Source organism: Oncorhynchus mykiss, chromosome 6, assembly GCF_057628025.1.
Source record: "Oncorhynchus mykiss isolate SJ-2025 chromosome 6, ASM5762802v1, whole genome shotgun sequence".
NCBI classification, from domain to species: Eukaryota; Metazoa; Chordata; class Actinopteri; order Salmoniformes; family Salmonidae; genus Oncorhynchus; species Oncorhynchus mykiss.
In genome coordinates, this window is record NC_143027.1 from 81,547,830 (window position 1) to 81,568,435 (window position 20,606).

Below are 20,606 nucleotides of genomic sequence, written 5' to 3' on the forward strand. Positions count from 1 at the left end.
AGCTGCCGAGAAAGTAAATAGAGTGGAATGAATTGTGTTGAACCTCAGGAGACTGGGGTTCCGTCCAAAATGGTACCCTATTCCCTATATAGTTGACTACTTTTGACCAGGCTTAAGGCTCTGGTCAAAAGTAGTAAATAGGGAAAAGGGAGCCATTTGGGACTTATGTTGGGATTGTGAGTGTTAGAATAACAATGCCAGCGGAAAGGCCAATGTGTGTACATTTTCATGCTGGATGAATACACTACAGGAAGAACAACAGTGGCAAATCAGACATTTTTACTTTTTCAAATGAAGCGTGGAACTTCTCTAATGTGAATGTCAATGATACTGGAGGAGCCTGGTAATGTTCACTGAGGGCTAATTCTCAAAAACTACCCACCAAACTCTCAATACACTAACGCTGGATACAATAGACTACAGTTTTTGACTACGAGTGGCAATGTCTTTGGGGATTGAGTTAACTGGTAAATGTTTAAATCACATACGCAATATTACGCACCCACCTTACACAAATACACATGCACCCACACACACACCTTTTTCTGTTACAAAGGGCTCACGAACTCAAGGTACAGTATATAACGTAAACTCACCCCATTCCGTACAAATGTGCTTAACCGCAACATCCAAACGAGGCTTCAAAGAAAACTAATGGGACTGTAGCGACTCTGTTGACTTCAAAATCGGGGGTGTGAACTAGGTTTCTATTCAAGCGTTGATCGACATGGTAACGGCTCTATAGTATTGGAGAAAAGTTGAAAAAACAGACCCTCAGTTACATCTAGACGTGTCATGTCGTAACGTACAGCACGCATAAAACAACTATTTCTGTCTTACAATCTCTCTCCACCAGGTGTAGCACTTCTCTCATCCTTTAAAAACAAGAAATGGACAGTGACGGGGGTAAGGGGGATACCTAGTCATTTTTTTGCGTCATCATTGCATGTGATCATCATTCTCAAAGCCGCTGTTTACTTCTAAGATCACTTTAGCACCGCCCTAAAAACCCGATTCAAATCCGACACAAACCTTCAAATAGGTATGTAATGACAGATTATATAAACTCTTTATAGTGTTTTATTTACATTTTAGAGGCAATAAGGTGATAAGTTGGACAGATCGAGTGAAAAAAAGCAGTTTTCCCACACATCTCCTCTCCTTCTCACTACCACGCATTAGTTTCGCTTCCCCACCCGCCATTTTTAAAAAGACCCGACGGGGCTCATTGCCTGCTTGAATTATGCAGAAACGGGCAGTGTTTAGGTCATGCAATTGATTCTGTTGGAAAGGGGAGAAATTGTGCTTTACAATGGTATTGACATTACAGTTGATCTGGAAGTATTACGTTTTTGGGTTGCTAGAATAAGGGCAATTGTACGGACCAAGGCGATGTACGAGTTTACGTGAGTTTACATTAGAGGCAAAATGTATTCACTATTTCTAAAAAGCTGTTCCTGTTGTGTCTTCTGTTACAAGGGACATACCAGGGGTCCAAGAGGTTAAGCTGCATGAGGAAACACAATCATGCTTTGAGCCTTTTCCTCACCCACATAGGGTCTATAAAATTCCCGGTCTGTTATTCTGCCCATGGGGTCTCATTCAATGAGCAGGGCCCTGTATCTGAGAGGATCAACCTTATCTCTACAATCAAATTGAAAATCACCAGGATAGCTCGGCCACTGTATGACCTCCAGATGTGTCTTCTTCACAGAGAATAATAGAAAGCGCACAATAGCATCACTTCCTGATCTCGGAAAAACACTCTCACCCACTGACATTGAGAATGAAGACAACACAGAGATAGAAATGTCCAACAATGTAATCCACAGACACAGCAGAGATTTGATTTGATTTGATTAGGATCTCTTTTAGTCCTCATTCTGACTAATCTTCCAAGAGTCCTCGAACATTAAAATACAATTTATAATACAATCACATTTTCTCATATAACAAAGTGTTACAAACAGCAGACATAATACCCTGCCTTACTGATCAGATAAATACTCTAACAGTGTGAAAAGATTGGTTCCTTCATCTACCATGGTCCTGCACAACCTTCCAATGTATTATATTTAAATGCTTCTAAAGTATTGTTTGAATTTATATATTGAAACGTTTCTGGTTTGCTAAATTCTTCCATTTCTTTAATGCTCTGAATCTAAATGTTATTTTGCCCACTTCTCTTTTCTCCTGGGATAACACATACAGTAGATGACTAACAATCTATTCCTAATATTGTCTGTCTCTTACCAACTGAATACTGTTGTGAATGGAGTTTGGCCGTTTTAAATGGGGGAAAGAAACATGTTTTTTTGTATTATCTTGTTGATTAATGAGCACCCAAGAGCATTGTGCATGACTACAACAGAATAATCATATCTCCACCTTAAAGCAATCCTTGCTGCTTTATTCTGTGCAATCTGCAGCCTCCTAATTTCACTTGCTGATGCATTTTCCCAGAACACAGAACAGTGGTCACCTGACTCCCAATTAATGCTTGGGTTATTTGCTTAAGAATCTTTCCCGGTAAATATTTAGCTATCCTTCTGATCATGCATGCATATATATATATTTTTTTACATAGATTAGTTATTTGAGACAACCATGATAAGCAGTTGTCTAGCTGCACGCCTAGTAGTTTGGTTTCTGCCACTTCCTCAATTTGTACTCCCCCATACTTATTTGCATCCCATGTTGTGTTGGCCTTTTCCCGGTGGAACAGACCAACATAACTTTGGTTTTCTTGGCGTTCAAAAAAGTTTGTTCCAGCAAACCCACTCCCTGATATTTCCCATATCTACTTGTAGACCTTGCTGTACCTGTTGAACCGATTGTCTTACTGTATAAGTTGTTGTATCATCTGTAAATATAGTAGCTTGAGATAAGGCATAAGGAAGATTGTTGGTATATACTTTGTATTAAGTAAAGAAGTGGCCCAAGGCAGCTGCCCTGCGTTATTCCACATGGTAAAGCACGAGGGGAAGAAAACGACCCAGTGATATAGGTTAACTGTTTCCTGTTAGTTAGATATGACTGTACCCAATTCAATGCTGCCTCCCTAAACCCATAATGCAATATTTTTGTCAAAAGTATTTCATGATCCACTAAATCAAATGAAATGCTGCACTGAAATCTAAAAATAGTACACCCACATACCTGCCATTATCTGCCATTATCCATAGCATTGAGCCACTGGTCAGTCATGTCAGTGGAATGTTTTTGCTGTAATCAAATCAGAGGGATGGTTCAGGTGATATTCCACCCACACTCTGTATGCCATGGGCTCTCCAACCATGTTACTGCAACTACACAGTGCTTCATTTGGGAAACCAAGTTAAATCTGTTTGTGAACATCGATGGTAACATGTTTTCACAACAAAACATATTTCATTAAACTGTTGACAGACCCTCTCTCTGCGTGCTTGAGAAAGGAATTGTCACGTTGGGTGAAGGATCGGGAGACAGGCGCAGGAATGCGTATTATTTGTTTTATTTCACCCAAATGACAGCGTGCCATGTAAAAGCACGGGGACGAAGACCAAACAAACACGTATACAGACCCCCAAAAAAGAGGAGTAGCTCGAATAAATACACAAGCGCACAATGATACCACACGGGACGAGACCCGTAATCATCTGCGCAAAACAAGCAGCACGAAAGCCAAAACAACAAGGCACAGGTACTCACAGGCAAAACAGACATTGGAACAATAATCGACAGCCCAATGGAAACCAAAGGGCAAATTTATACAACTACAATCAGGGAAATTGGGACCAGGTGTGCGTAATGACACAGGTCCGGAGGGATCCGTGACAGGAATGAAGGAGAGATGGGAGGAGATGGAAACACACGGTGGTGAGATATTCTTTAGGCAATTGTAGGCTAACTCTGTAAGCCGCCCTGCACAATCAATGAACCAACAGCATTGCCTTGGCCTATACGTTCTTTCCCAGACTCATGGATAGAAGGTTTGGAGGGTAGCACAAGGTCCATCCAGTATGCAGAATAATACAGTCCACACTCAAAGGCGATTACTAGAATTTGTTTCATTTTGGAGTACGTTAGACCAATTATGTACCAATGACATCTTAAATCAGTTTTTTGTAATGTTTTTCTGCCGTGCATAATATGCGGTAGGGTATGTATTGTATAACGGCACAATCGTTATTTCAATTCCGTTTTTTCCCTGGGCTCATAGATAGGCCTGTGCGTATGTACGTATGTGTGTTTTGAATGAATCATCAACTTAGAAAGCACTATCCATTTTATTTAGTTAGGCTCTGAAACAGCGTCCATAACGACCATAACGACCATGTTTTCCTCTCAGTTTCAACCCGTTACTGAACATCTTTCTTCAAATGGATCAATCACAGAAAGGTGAGTTTTATAAGTAAAATACGGTTGTGATGATAAGTGTTTGATGTGATTCTGAATTGCATTTGCATTGATGTCAGAGTGGTTAGAGGTGGTTAGAGGGACAATAGAGCCCTGGGTACCAGGCCATTAGGACCTGATGGAGGGACAATAGAGCCCTGGGTACCAGGCCATTAGGACCTGATGGAGGGACAATAGAGCCCTGGGTACCAGGCCATTAGGACCTGATGGAGGGACAATAGAGCCCTGAGTTCCCGCCCATTAGGACCTGATGGAGGGACAATAGAGCCCTGAGAACCAGGCCATTAGGAGCTGATGGAGGGACAATAGAGCCCTGAGTACCAGGCCATTAGGACCTGATGGAGGGACAATAGAGCCCTGAGTACCAGGCCATTAGGACCTGATAGAGGGACAATAGAGCCCTGAGTACCAAGCCATTAGGACCTGATGGAGGGACAATAGAGCCCTGAGTACCATACAATAGAGCCCTGAGTACCAGGCCATTAGGACCTGATGGAGGGACAATAGAGCCCTGAGAACCAGGCTATTAGGACCTGATGGAGGGATAATAGAGCCCTGAGTACCAGACAATAGAGCCCTTAGTACCAGGCCATTAGGACCTGATGGAGGGACAATAGAGCCCTGAGTACCAAGCCATTAGGACCTGATGGAGGGACAATAGAGCCCTGAGTACCATACAATAGAGCCCTGAGTACCAGGCCATTAGGACCTGATGGGGGGACAATAGAGCCCTGAGAACCAGGCCATTAGGACCTGATGGAGGGACAATAGAGCCCTTAGTACCAGGCCATTAGGACCTGATGGAGGGACAATAGAGCCCTGAGTACCAAGCCATTAGGACCTGATGGAGGGACAATAGAGCCCTGAGTACCATACAATAGAGCCCTGAGTACCAGGCCATTAGGACCTGATGGAGGGACAATAGAGCCCCGAGTACCCGGCCATTAGGACCTGATGGAGGGACAATAGAGCCCGGAGTACCAGGCCATTAGCAACCTGACGGTCATTAGCAAGTTGTGTGCTACCAACGCATGTCCAGAATGCATAAGAGGAAATTACCGTGACTCAACAGTCACATGGAATTTTTCTGCGGTCATGACTCATGACTGCCGGTGTGGCGGTAATACGGCCACCGCAACAGCCCCAGTTCTATATCCTTTCAAATGCCGGTTTCCATTTTCTCTCGGCTTGGCTGCAGGGGAGGCAGAGAAGCCTGACAATGGCGCTGTTGGCTGTAACGAATTCAGCTGCTGTAACAAACATGGGAGTGTAATAGGTGAGACGACCACTGTCTCCCTCTTCTTTCCTTTGTGTTAGAAGTGCCTCCGACTGAGATTCAACAGGTACTGAGGCTGAGCTGACTGTCTGAATATTCAAACATTAACATTCAACTTCCTCCCCCAGCTGGATCTACTTGATATGCTGATTGCCAAAACATCTGAGAGACAAAAAAATATGCTTACTGAGGAGAACACTTATATAACGCAAAAAAACAAGGACCTGCTTAAAATCATAATAACATCATACTGATGTTAACCTTTTACACTCCTGTGAATTGACCTATATGGATAGGGATAAATTGAAATGTTTCTTACAGAAGAAATATGAAAAGCAAATGCATAACCATGGTAGCAATTGAAAGGGAACAGTTTGGAGATTATGGGGAAATGATTAGACCAAAGGTGAGTACACAAAAGTTCACCTGACACGAGACTGAATCCAAACATTGATCCAAACATGATTTCATGGGCATTTTACCTTTTCTGTACTTTTTGCAGAATTTTGTTGATAACGAAATCAGAAAATACTAAATTCAGAGAAACAGATGGTAATTTTGGTGCACATAGAAATGAGTCATGTCATGAGTGCATTCAGGTTCTCTCACAATAAACAAACATTGGTTTGTTCTGTTCAGAACAACCCAGGGTATGATGCCATGTCATCTTGTAACTGAACATCAAACATAGTGATTATAAACGTTGACACTGTATATGACATTAGTTTTTTATTCAGAAATGTGAAGTGCACATTTGGACTGTATGACATCAAAGCAGTATTTATTATAATCCTCAACGTCTCATCTTTCAAAATACATTGAGTCCTCTTCATTTACAGCATTTACCCTCACACAGACAATAAAAAGTTGCCCAATTAGCGGGAGGCGCGTTGCTCAAGTTCAGAACAGCAGTCAGTCAAAACACATACAGAGCTGTGAAGCGCAGAGCCTGAGCTCTGTACAGCCACTATGTTCCAAATCTGCCATTTTGAACCCGTATACGGGTGTGAAGGGCAGAGCCTGAGCTCTGTACAGCCACTATGTTCCAAATCTGCCATTTTGAACCTGTATACGGGTGTGAAGGGCAGAGCCTGAGCTCTGTACAGCCACTATGTTCCAAATCTGCCATTTTGAACCCGCATGCGGGTGTGAAGCGCAGAGCCTGAGCTCTGTACAGCCACTATGTTCCAAATCTGCCATTTTGAACCCGCATACAGATGTGAAGGGCTACTGAAAGATGTCGTGCTCTGATTAGTCCAAAAGACTAATTAACATTTCCAACCCAATAATTATCAAGTCCAAGGACAATCTCCAGCTAAGCCTCTTCCTCTTCATGGAAAATGGGCCTGTGAGCCCACATCAGACCTGGGTTCAGATTCTATTTCAAATCATTTCAGATACGTTATCTCTGCTTCTTTGACCTTGTCTGGCTTAATGGACCAATAGAATAGTCCCAGAACTGCTATACCTGCCCATCTGGCACCTTAGGCAGGCTAGAGCAAAAGATATCAAATAGAATTCGAACCCAGGTCTCGCCCCCCACACCAGCCTGCAGAGACAGCCACATTATTTGAAAGTGTATCCTTCCTCCCCCTTCTTTGACATAACCACTGACTAGAAAGGACTGGACAGGTGAAATCTGTGGTGAAGTCCTTGCGTTCACCTGTAAAACCATGTTTAATACATGATTACTTCAATGAAGGGAGGAAGGGAGCATACAGACTCACACAGCCCATCAAACACATTCTTCAGGCTCAGATATTCGGTCTGATATTAATAAAGGGTAGGATGAAGTAACCCTTATACAGATGTAGGATCTTAATTTCAGCTAGTTTGCCACAGCAGGGAAATAATCCTGCAGCAACAGGACATTTGAATTAATATGTGGATTATAAATAATGCACATTTTTGTAAGGGTTGATACATTTTTCTTTGGGCTATATCAAGTCTGAAATGGAAAATAACAAACTTTAGAACTTTAAATTAAAATACACTACAAGTTTGCAAGGAAACTTCTCAACAAAAAAAGAGTCATCAAATTAAGATCCTACATCTGTATGATGATCTGTGGTCAGCTTTCAATTGTCCCATCTAATGGTTAAGGTTGGGATTGTGGAAGAGTAAGTTGATCATAGATAGATCATAGTCCATGTGGGTGACTGTCACCCAGAGCATCATAGTAAAGCAAGGAGTACAACTGTTAGATGGAGTACAACAGTATTTGTTCTACAGGTGAATACTCTTATGCTTTTATTACTCAGTTGGAACTCTTGACTATGTTTAGCAGATGCTTTCATCCTCCTGTAGCTTGATAACTCACCCTGGAAGAGAGCATCTGTTAAATAAATGATATGTAAATATGGGGTGGGTTGTAGTGGGTCCATTCTATAGGCCGAAGCCTCTTATGGCTCTGGAAAAACATGTCTGTGTCCAAATTGCACCATATCCTCTATATAGTGCACTACTTTTAACATGGGCCATAGAGCTCTGGTCACAAGTAGTGCACTATGTATGGAATAGGGGGCCATTTGGGATGTACTGAGGGTCTAATTAGAATGGTGTCAGGCTCAGAGCTGATCCTATTGTCCAGCTAACACCCTACTCTAACACTGTATAGTAAACACACTGAGGGTGTTTTGATTAACTGTATATGCATGATTCTATTCCTCCGCTCACTGTGTTGTCACATCATGACACATGATATGGACAGTGTAACAATGATATATAGCTAAGGTCTTATACAACCTAAAATACAGGTAACTGCCAGAATAAAGGAAACACTAACATAGTGTCTTAATAGGGCTTGGGCCACAACGAGCCAACAGAACAGCTTCAGTGAGCCTTGGCATAGATTCTACAAGTGTCTGGAACTCTATTGGAAGGATACGAACCTATTCTTCCACAAGAAATTCCTTCATTTTGTTGTTTTGTTCATGGTGATGTAAAACGCTGTCTCAGGCACTGATCCAGATTCTCCCATATGTGTTCATGTGGGTTGAGATCTGGTGACTGAGACACACACTCACACTCACACACACACACACACACACACACACACACACACACACACACACACACACACACACACACACACACACACACACACACACACACACCCTTTAAACCCTCTATGCTTCTTTGAGACCCCTCTTTTAAAGTCACTTAGATGTCTTTTCTAGCCATGGTAGCCAAAATAACGATCAACTGGGCATTTTCTTACATGACACATGGGATGTTTAAATTGCTTAATTAACTCAGGAACCACACCTGTATCGAAGCACCTGCTTTCAATATACTTTGCATCCCTCATTTACTCAAGTGTTTACTTTATTTTGGAAGTTACCTGCATATCTACCATAGCCTACTTATGCCACTGCCAGTATTCATTTTGGATGTTTTGGGGTTGTTAATCTCTCGTGGACAGACACACGTAGCATATTTTAGCGTCTCTAAACAGATTGTGCGATGCGACAACTAACGAGGAACATTGTTCCGCTGGATTTTCGTCACTGATCATTTGGACAAATCACAATTTTGAATTTCAGAAGGGAAGGGAACATTTGGCCCATAGACTTTCCAGAAACATGCAGAGAGAGGGGGGTGGTGCTAAGGCCCTGCTTCTGCTGCTTGTTCTAGTATATTTTGTAATATGTCACCCCCCCCCCCCCCCCCCAGAACTAAATCGTGTAGCTGGCGCAAGATTTTGGTTCTGGGTTGGCCAGATTAGTGGGTTGGAGATTCAATCTTTTTTTTCTGATTGAAAGACACAGCCATACTGCTGTATATCCAGAGATGTAAAGCTCAGTGCCAAGCTCTTCCTAATCCATCCCCAAAGAGCAATAGCTGGCCTTCTAGTAGGTAAACATTTAATCCCTCAAAACTGCATTATCTGCGCATCTGAAGTCCATAAAAAATGATTATCATCATTTGTGGGATCCAGATAAATTGCTTTTCGAGGGCAGCTTAAGGTTTCTGCATTAGTTTATTCCCCAATCATAACATGAGTACTTTTGTTGTAAATAACAAAATGCCCCTCATTAGATATTGCTCCTCTCACTTTCAGAACCATGGACAGCGGCATTTGCAACATTCTTTACGTCGCATCACAAGGGAAGTTATGGCTGATTAAAGTCAACATTGTTACGTTCAACCCTATCACTTTCATAGTCACTTTTTATCACCATTTTCTTCATTTAACCTCTTGAGATGGAAATGTTTTTATGAAGTTGAACATGTGCTCTTTATGACAGAATGTTAAAATTAGGTGAAATAAAGAGTTATTTTATAAAATTACTCTGCCCAAAAGGTACTCTATTCTGAAATGAGCCAAATAGTGAGCAGATATTTATTTTATTTTCAGGAACTGGAGGTTGTGTAATGGATCTCACTCTCCTCTTCTGAGGAGGAGTAGCGAGAAGGATCGGAGGACCAATGCGCAGCGTGGTAAGAGTCCATAATGTTTCATCAAAATCAGCACTGAAATACAAAACAACAAACGTGAATAAACGACACAAACAAAACAGTCCCGTGTGGCACAAACACTGACAATAAACACCCACAACTCAAAAGTGAAACCAGGCTACCTAAGTATGATTCTCAATCAGGGACAACGATTGACAGCTGCCTCTGATTGAGAACCATTCTAGGCCGAACACAGAAATCCCAAATTATAGAAAAACTAACATAGACAACCCACCCAACTCACACCCTGACCATACTAAAACAAAGATATAACAACAGAACTAAGGTCAGAACGTGACAGGGTGAGCACAGGGTGACTGCACTAGGCCACGTGTAAGGCTTTTCTGATGTGACAGTGTGTTGTTTGCCAGAGTTGTTTGATGACTAAACATAATAGAATATAGCCAAGGAAGCAGTTTAGGCTATTTTGCTGAGTCAAAGTGTGAAGGAGACATACCTTTATGTGAAAGACACTGGGCTCTATTACTAAATAATTCATGCAAAGATTGTGTCATTTTCTACTGTGACAAAAGCTGAAATAATATTTAGCAATTAAGTATTGTATACAAATGCTTACAAACACAGACATATATCCTTGTTGGTGATAGAGGTTTATATTTGAGTTGAGTAGCAATGCAATCATTCTGAAAGAACTCTACACAGTCAGACTTCCATAACATTCCTTTCATAAAAGCTGCAAATGATCAATCTCATTCTAGCTAATTATTGCCCTAATTCATCCAGTAAATTACAGGCCAGGCAGGAAGCCATTTTGTGTCTTCGCTGCCATGCTGATGGACATAAAAAGGATGTGTTACCAAAACAACGTTTTGCTGGCTCCATCTCATGCCCTTCTCTTTTTAAAAGAGCAATAAAATCCAGCCAAAGCCTTGGACTCACCACTTGATAAACACAAGTGAGATGTCTAAGAGTGAGTTGGTGATGGGAAGGCGGGTGGGGGAGTCAGCAACGGCCCTCCACAAGGCGTCAAGGAATAAGAGAGAGAGAGAGAGAGAGAGAGAGATAACTCAGCCTCTGACTGATGGCTGATGGGTGATGGCTGATGGGTGATGGGAAGGTGGGTGGGGGAGTGAGCAACGGCCCTCCACAAGGCGTCAAGGGATAGAAGATGAGAGAGAGACAGAGAGAGAGAGAGAGAGAGGGGAGAGAGAGAGAGAGAGAGAGAGAGAGAGAGAGAGAGAGAGAGAGAGAGAGAGAGGGGGAGAGACAGAGAGAGAGAGACAGAGTAAGAGAGAGAGAGAGAAAGAGATACAGAGAGAGAGAGAGAGAGAGATAGAGAGAGAGAGAGAGAGAGAGAGAGAGAGAGAGAGAGATAGCTCAGCCTCTGACTGATGGGTGATGGGTGAGCTTCAGGCTGCATCTCAAATTACACTCTATTCTCTTTATAGTGCACCTCTATTGAACAGGGTGCATAGCGCTCTGGTCTAAAGTAGTGCACTATATAGGGAATAGGGCCTTTTGGAATGCACAACAATAACAGAGATGCATTTTTTCTGCCCACTCATCGCTGAGTTGAGTCCAGCAACTCTTGATGTGCTCTTATGCCACCTGAGCGATGTCAACTGTGAGCATTTGGCCTGGCAGCAAAGGCAAGAGGATTTGTGTGTGCATTTGTACACTGAGTATACAAAACATTAAGAACATCTGCTCTTTCTATGACATAGATTGACCAGGTGAATCCAGGTCAAAGCTATGATCCCTTATTGATGTCACTTGTGAAATCCACTCCAACCAGTGTAGATGAAGGGGAGGAGACAGGATAAATAAGTATTTTAAAGCCTTGAGACAATTGAGACATGGATTGTCTATAGTGTGCATTCAGAGGGTGAATGGGCAAGACGAAAGGTGCCAGGCACAACGTTTTGTGTCAAGAACTGCAACGCTGCTGGGTTTTTCATGCTCAACAATTTCCCATGTGCATCAAGAATGGTCCACCACCCAAAGGACATCCAGCCAAATTGACACAACTGTGGGAAGCATTGGAGTCAACATGGGCCTGCATCCCTGTGGAATGCTTCGGACACCTTGTAGAGTCCATGCTGTTCTGAGGGCAAAAGGGGCATACAATTCAATTAGGAAGGTGTTCCTAATATTTGGTATGCTCAGGGTATACACATTTGTGTGTATGTCTACATTTGTGAGTGTGTGTGTGTGTGTGTGTGTGTGTGTGTGTGTGTGTGTGTGTGTGTGTGTGTGTGTGTGTGTGTGTGTGTGTGTGTGTGTGTGTGTGTGTGTGTGTGTGTGTGTGTGAACTGCAGTGGCAACACTAGGCCATGTCCAATGTATTGTATGTAATGTTCTCTGACTCCGTGGGCAGGATTCTCCTAGAACCCTGCTTCACCACACATTGCATGCAATGTTGAGTGGGTGAGAAACGTTGCTTGCGGCCATTCCAGAGAAGGATTTACATAACTCTGAATAAATGGTACAGATAACATAGAGGACAATGACAATATTTGCTGAATGAATACAATACTCAGAAAACCAGGCATAGATCAAACATTGCCATTGCTCACTAAATCAAAAAGAAAATGACACTTTTTGGCAGCATACCTAGCAAACCAAAAACATTCCCTGGACATTAGGTGAAATTCCCATTAACATTCCCTATATCAGTGTGTGGGTATGCCTTTCAAATACTTAATATTCCAGTCACATATTATATCACAACACTAGCAGCATTGATGAATGGCATGCCCTTGATATGACCTGAGGGGTCCTGAGGGGTCCATCACTGCCCATATGGGGTTGATGGGAGAGGAATGGGGGTAAAGAATGAGGGGGTGGATCCATACAGTCATTGGGTTTACCCCCTACTAAGTGTCACACTACCAGAGGTGTGGCTACCTCTTAGTGGCAGTATGGAGCAGGATAATTCAGAGTACCTGATAATTCTCTCCTGTTCTCTGCTTAATCAATTAGACCCCTGCTCCATCACCCTGTCATATAACTAGCTGGCTCAGGAGAACCTATAGGGGACACACAGCTCGGGGAGACTACTATCAGGGAAATCACATACTAGGACGCAAAGCAATGACGGACTGCAAGTGTAAACAAAGGAGTGTACTCCCCCCAGCACTCACACACTTCAGTCAACTAATTGGTCAGCGAAGGCAAGTTAAACCCCAACAACAACTGTTCCCTGGGCACCGATGACATGGACGTTGATTAAGGCAGCTCCCCAGAATGGCTGGGTTAAATGCGGAAGACACATTTCGGTTGAATGCATTCAGTTGTACAACTACTAGGTATCTCCTTTTCCCCAAATGATCCGGTCACTGTAATAACCATTCGAATAGCAACAACAACAAAAACATGCACATTTTCTCCTCTTCTCTGCTCGTGACTGCATGTGCTGCTGCGTCAGGGAGGGGGGCATCGCCTAGGCAGCCAAAGACTTGTTTTCTACAACAACTTGCTTGTTTCAGCAAGGAGCAACGTTGTAGAGTTCACGTTACAGCAGAAACGGACTCATCCTCATGAATGCCCGGCCGTCATGATGGTTATTTTATTTTAATGACGATCTTCATCCATAACCGTCTGTTACAGGATTAGAAATGAATTGTTCCAGACATAATTGTTATATTCTTAAAGCTGCAATATGTGACTTTTTGGGTGACCCTCCAAATTCACATAGAAATGTGAGTTATAGATCTACATACTTATTGAAAGCAAGTCTAAGAATTCGTATATCTGTTCTATGTGTACAATTTCTATGGTACCTGTTCTTAAGTTTTGTTTTTGCATCTTTTTCGGATTTGTACACCAGTTTCAAACAGCTGGAAGTACAATATTTTGGGTTGTTGAAAATATATTTCACAGCGGCTTAGAAGGTACAATGATTTAATATACTTGTTATTAGAATTTTAGCAAACAGGAAATGGTGGACGATTTCTGCATAGTGCATCTTTAAATGGAATAAACACAGACCTAGTGTCGATAATCCTGATTAGATTCATATCTGTAAGAGATCAATAACTCAAACACCGTCAGTGTGAAGAGGCTGTGGGCAACAACCACGCATCTCACCTTAATCACCGCTCAACGAAAACTAAGCGACGCAATTGCAACCAACAGGCAGAATTTAACCCAAACTATGTGTTATCGCTGATTTTTTTTAAACCCAACTAACAGGGGATTACATGCACCTGCATGCTAAAATCATCTTGATTTCAACCAAAAACCCACAAAAATTAAGTAGCAGATGAGCAGATCTCCTGTTGTTGCCATGCTACTTGATTAGACTACAATTTAATTTGATTAGAAAATAGATTATATAACTCAATCACGATTGGCTTGATCTAGTTCCACATTTTATATGTGGACAGTTCAGGGATATTTTATTTTCCTTTTTGAATGGCCATGCTTTATTAGACAAGTTGTAATTAATGGATTACATAAATGACAAATTAAAAAGTAATATGAGTTTTCCATTGATATAACCTGTATGATGATATTGATATAACCTGTATGATATATTGATATAACCTGTATGATGATATTGATATAACCTGTATGATATATTGATATAACCTGTATGATGATATTGATATAACCTGTATGATATATTGATATAACCTGTATGATATATTGATATAACCTGTATGATGATATTGATATAACCTGTATGATATATTGATATAACCTGTATGATATATTGATATAACCTGTATGATATATTGATATAACCTGTATGATGATATTGATATAACCTGTCTGATATATTGATATAACCTGTATGATGATATTGATATAACCTGTCTGATATATTGATATAACCTGTATGATGATATTGATATAACCTGTATGATATATTGATATAACCTGTATGATATATTGATATAACCTGTATGATGATATTGATATAACCTGTATGATATATTGATATAACCTGTCTGATATATTGATATAACCTGTATGATGATATTGATATAACCTGTATGATATATTGATATAACCTGTATGATATATTGATATAACCTGTATGATATATTGATATAACCTGTATGATGATATTGATATAACCTGTATGATATATTGATATAACCTGTATGATGATATTGATATAACCTGTATGATATATTGATATAACCTGTATGATATATTGATATAACCTGTATGATGATATTGATATAACCTGTATGATATATTGATATAACCTGTATGATATATTGATATAACCTGTATGATGATATTGATATAACCTGTATGATATATTGATATAACCTGTATGATGATATTGATATAACCTGTATGATATATTGATATAACCTGTATGATATATTGATATAACCTGTATGATATATTGATATAACCTGTATGATATATTGATATAACCTGTATGATATATTGTTGATATAACCTGTATGATATATTGATATAACCTGTATGATGATATTGATATAACCTGTATGATATATTGATATAACCTTTATGATATATTGATATAACCTGTATGATGTATTGATATAACCTGTATGATGATATTGATATAACCTGTCTGATATATTGATATAACCTGTATGATATATTGATATAACCTGTATGATATATTGATATAACCTGTATGATATATTGATATAACCTGTCTGATATATTGATATAACATGTATGATATATTGATATAACCTGTATGATGATATTGATATAACCTGTATGATGATATTGATATAACCTGTCTGATATATTGATATAACCTGTATGATGATATTGATATAACCTGTATGATATATTGATATAACCTGTATGATATATTGATATAACCTGTATGATGTATTGATATAACCTGTATGATGATATTGATATAACCTGTCTGATATATTGATATAACCTGTATGATATATTGATATAACCTGTATGATATATTGATATAACCTGTATGATATATTGATATAACCTGTATGATATATTGATATAACCTGTATGATGATATTGATATAACCTGTATGATGATATTGATATAACCTGTATGATATATTGATATAACCTGTATGATATATTGATATAACCTGTATGATGATATTGATATAACCTGTATGATGATATTGATATAACCTGTATGATGATATTGATATAACCTGTATAATGATATTGATATAACCTGTATGATATATTGATATAACCTGTATAATGATATTGATATAACCTGTATGATATATTGATATAACCTGTATGATGATATTGATATAACCTGTATGATGATATTGATATAACCTGTATGATATATTGATATAACCTGTATGATATATTGATATAACCTGTATGATATATTGATATAACCTGTATGATGATATTGATATAACCTGTATGATATATTGATATAACCTGTATGATGATATTGATATAACCTGTATGATGATATTGATATAACCTGTATGATATATTGATATAACCTGTATGATGATATTGATATAACCTGTATGATGATATTGATATAACCTGTATGATATATTGATATAACCTGTATGATATATTGATATAACCTGTATGATATATTGATATAACCTGTATGATATATTGATATAACCTGTATGATATATTGATATAACCTGCATGATGATATTGATATAACCTGTATGATGATATTGCCACAGTATAAATGCTGTCTTAAATGAGAAATTACTTTTTTTTAGTTGTACATTTAAATCACCTTTGAGTCTGCTCAATCACCAGGTTTTTTTTATTGATAATTTAAAAGATAATTCCCTGTAGAGGGTGAAAATCTAAAGCTCAGCTTTTAGGGAGCAGGAAATGTTGGAAGCAAGCAATTGAGATCAGCTGTGCTGGGGATTACAATATTGTTTACAATGATTTTTCTTGTCAGAGTGCACTTACCAGACATTTATATCATGAAAGACACTTGGTGGGATAGCTCAGAGAGAATAAAACTGTTGATAGGCTGCAAAGTTTCTGAATATGAGACATATAAAACCAGTTAGCACATCTTGCCCCTCCTTAAAGATCTTGGTTTTGGAACTGAAAGTATGTCTGTGTGGCAAATGGCACCCTATTCCCTATGTAGTACACTTCTTTTGATGATGCACTAGGGAATATGGTGCCATTTGGGATGTAGACTAGGAAACACTGACCCAGTGTCACAGGTGTGGCATACTCAAGAGTTAATAGCTTTCATATAGGGCACCAAATGGGACACACCTACAGATGTTGGATCTTAATTTGACCAGTATTGTAGCAGCAAAAGAAAACTTCTGCAACAGGATTTTAATGTTTAGTCCATAACATTGTTTGATCGGTGGTTAGGCTATTAGCTGGCCAAAATTAGGCTACATGAAAAGTGCAATACTATGTGTAAGTGCAGGTTTTCAGTGAATTTATGTAAATCATGAAGTTCATCTGCAGGAAAATTGTCAGTGAAAAAAGAGTGATCAAATTAAGATCCTACACCTATGGAGGTCACTATGTTCTCTGTCATGGTATCTGCTTATTGGACACTGAGATAGGCCTGAGATGATGGTTCTATTAAGAAGAGAAAGAACCCATAACTGATATGAACCATGTATGTCCAAAAAAGGTAATTCCACTAAAAGCAAGAAAACGTTTAATGAGTAAATGTCTGCAATAAACTAGGCCTGCTCATTGTATTTAATATGACTACATGGACTCTACGATGTATGATCCTCAGGTGTGTCTTTGCCTTTGGGAAATAGACATTTTCACTATTGGTTTCTTCTGGTTTCTTTCAGAAGCCTATTCAGAATTGATATGCAGTCTAAATTCCAATAATAACAATGATATGATTCTTAGTATATACTAAAGTATTATCCAGGCTCTATAACTACAGTACCAGACCTAGAATGAAACCATTTCAGCCATGCACATCCTTGTTTTCACTGTGATTGTTGCATTTTAGTGTCATTCAAAGCGCCCTGTCCTACTCAAAGACATATCTATTTATGTAGCCTTGTCGTGTAGTGTATACCTACAAATATGCTGCTGTGTTGACGTAACATTCTTTCTGTGGAATGAAAGGAATGGCAGCATGTCAAGAAGCATCTACACTGCATTTTGATGCACAGTGGGTTACTTCGGTTTGTGATTCATAGACCATTCGGTTTTTATTTTGGTTATGAAACTCCGCTGCTGCCTGGGCCTACAGGTCGGCAGATACGCTGTTTATAGACGGTTGGATAAATCTCATCGACATTTGGGTCACCCAATTCTTCTCGTCCGAATTACCCGCAAGACAGCGCCATATCTTGACACTTCGTTAATCATGCTGTGGACCAACATCTTCGACATATTGTAGTGCTCGTGTCTAATAAGGGTGGTGAATATGCCTATTTTTGTGCTTTTCAAAATCGGTATATTTCACATAGCCTAAACTACATCGCCATCGTTTTATCCCTTTTAAAATCTACCTGTTATGTGAAATAGGCTATCATTCACATTTCCATACAGAGCTGCTTCATCCTAGTCTGTGTTTTTCATACAGGCCTTTAGCTCTTAAAACCGGGTGTAATATTAACAAACGGGCAAATACCCAAATGTGTTAATCCTTCCTTTCCTATGCAATCGGATTCGGGATTCCTCCACGGTCTCTATACGCAGGGCCAGAGTAGCGATAGCTTTTTTTCAAATTTAGACTACTACAATAACCTACAAAATATAATTATATTGTATTTCATTTTGACCGTACAAATAGAGAACACAAGGCATCTTCACTGACACGCAATCCAAATCAATGCAGAATATACTAGCCTACCATTACTGTCCAGTAGGCTAATTCCTTTTTTTAGGAAGGAACCATGCAGTCCCGCGAGGTATAGAACATCGGAAATATGACATGACACAAATAGGCTATGGAGGTAAAATACATATTCCACTAACACCTACCTTCTGTGATGCTGGGGAGAGAGCGCGGCACGAAGGGTAGCGAACGGGGAGTGAGAAATCTCGTAGTGTCATTTGAGTGTGCGTGGGGCTGTGGGCGAGTGAGTGAGTGGGAGGGGCACCAATGTGAGAGAATATTGAACTTGTCGATAGAAGGCTGTACGGTATGGTAAAACATTGACCCAACCGAGCCGGTGTTCGGCCGATGGTCAGGGACAAGCTCAGTGCCCCAGCAGACATTTAACCCTTTTCACTGGCAGAGAGAGGAGTGTGGCCATTGACTAGCCAGTATTTTCAGAAATACATTCTTATCTGTCTCGTATCTACGGCACGATCAGAGCATGTAATTAAATGTATATTATTATATATCTCTACGCCCCAGTGTGCCCGGGCCTAATCTTGGTTAACCCAGAACTAAAACCTAGAGTCATTTAGTCAGAATCTGGCCATCAGAGATTAGCTCAGACCCAGGCACATTTTTAGTACCCACTTCTGTTAAGGGGTCCCTCCTTTCCATATACTAAACATCACGTTCTTGTTTTTTCTTGGACATGACAGTCTGGAACTCATTAGTGGTACTGGCTCTCATTTTATAACACACTGAAACAAACACAGGTCCAAGATCTAAAGGGGAGGCAATCAAATATTAAACGATAGGTTAGTGAACCGCCATCGAGAACCATTCATAATCTGCCGTAAAGGTGCTTTTCAAAGATGACAATTACAAGTAGCAAAAATACTGAGAAACAGAGACACCCATTTCAGATCCAGTCAAAGGTTCTGGTTCTGTATTCATATCTGTGTTTTAGTTTCCCTCCATCAGCCCGACTGTATGTGTGCTACTGTACTGAAGGCCGTATCTGCTAAAATGTGCTGTTGGCAGCCAATTCCCTTTCTGATGGGGATTTAGCATTAGTCCACAGGCTCAGTAATCAGTGTTGTGTGTGTGTGTCTGTATGTGTCTGTCTGTGGGTAAGTGAGTGCATGCAAGTGAGCAAATGTGTCTGTGTTCGTATTGGTGTGTGTGTGTGTCAGTCTTGGATCAATACAGCCAATGAAATGTTGGGCTGGATGGAGAGGAGAGAGGGGTGTGAGACAGACAAACCCCTCACAAACCAGCTCTCCAACTCCCTGTCAGATTAACAATCTTTGTATGCGTCCCAAATCGCACCCTATTCCCTAGCTATGTAGTGCACTACTTTTGACCAATGCACTACCTTGACCAGGTCTAAAGTAGTGTACTATATAAGGAATATGGTGTGATTTGGGACACAACCATTCTCATTACCCCTAAATGGCTGGTATGCATCAGCTGCTGGAGTGGGTACACACAACTACTGAAGGACCTGAAAACAAGATTGGTCATCAAGCTTCAAAATATCTCCCAATCTACCCTGAGCCCTGGCCCTGTTATATCCAAACACCCAATCTACCCTGAGCCCTGGCCCTGTTATATCCAAACATCCAATCTACCCTGAGCCCTGACCCTGTTTATATCCAAACATCCAATCTGCCCTGAGCCTGTTTATATCCAAACATCCAATCTACCCTGAGCCCTGACCCTGTTTATATCCAAACATCCAATCTACCCTGAGCACTG

General features: G+C 40.1%; 1 protein-coding gene across 2 annotated transcripts in view; it reads right to left on the reverse strand.

The window, feature by feature from the left end:
- The window catches only part of LOC110506834 (microtubule-associated protein 1A), a 64,676-nt gene that overhangs the window by 16,815 nt on the left and 27,255 nt on the right, over positions 1-20,606 (reverse strand). Inside the window, exon 1 of one of the 2 annotated variants that reach the window (XM_090239054.1) lies at positions 19,010-19,199. The exons of the other annotated variant lie outside the window; for it this stretch is intronic. Within the exon in view, the coding sequence (XP_090095180.1) occupies positions 19,010-19,184 (175 nt within the window). The 5' untranslated portion in view covers positions 19,185-19,199. Of the gene's footprint in view, positions 1-19,009; positions 19,200-20,606 lie in introns of those variants that run through there. 2 annotated transcript variants of the gene reach the window in all.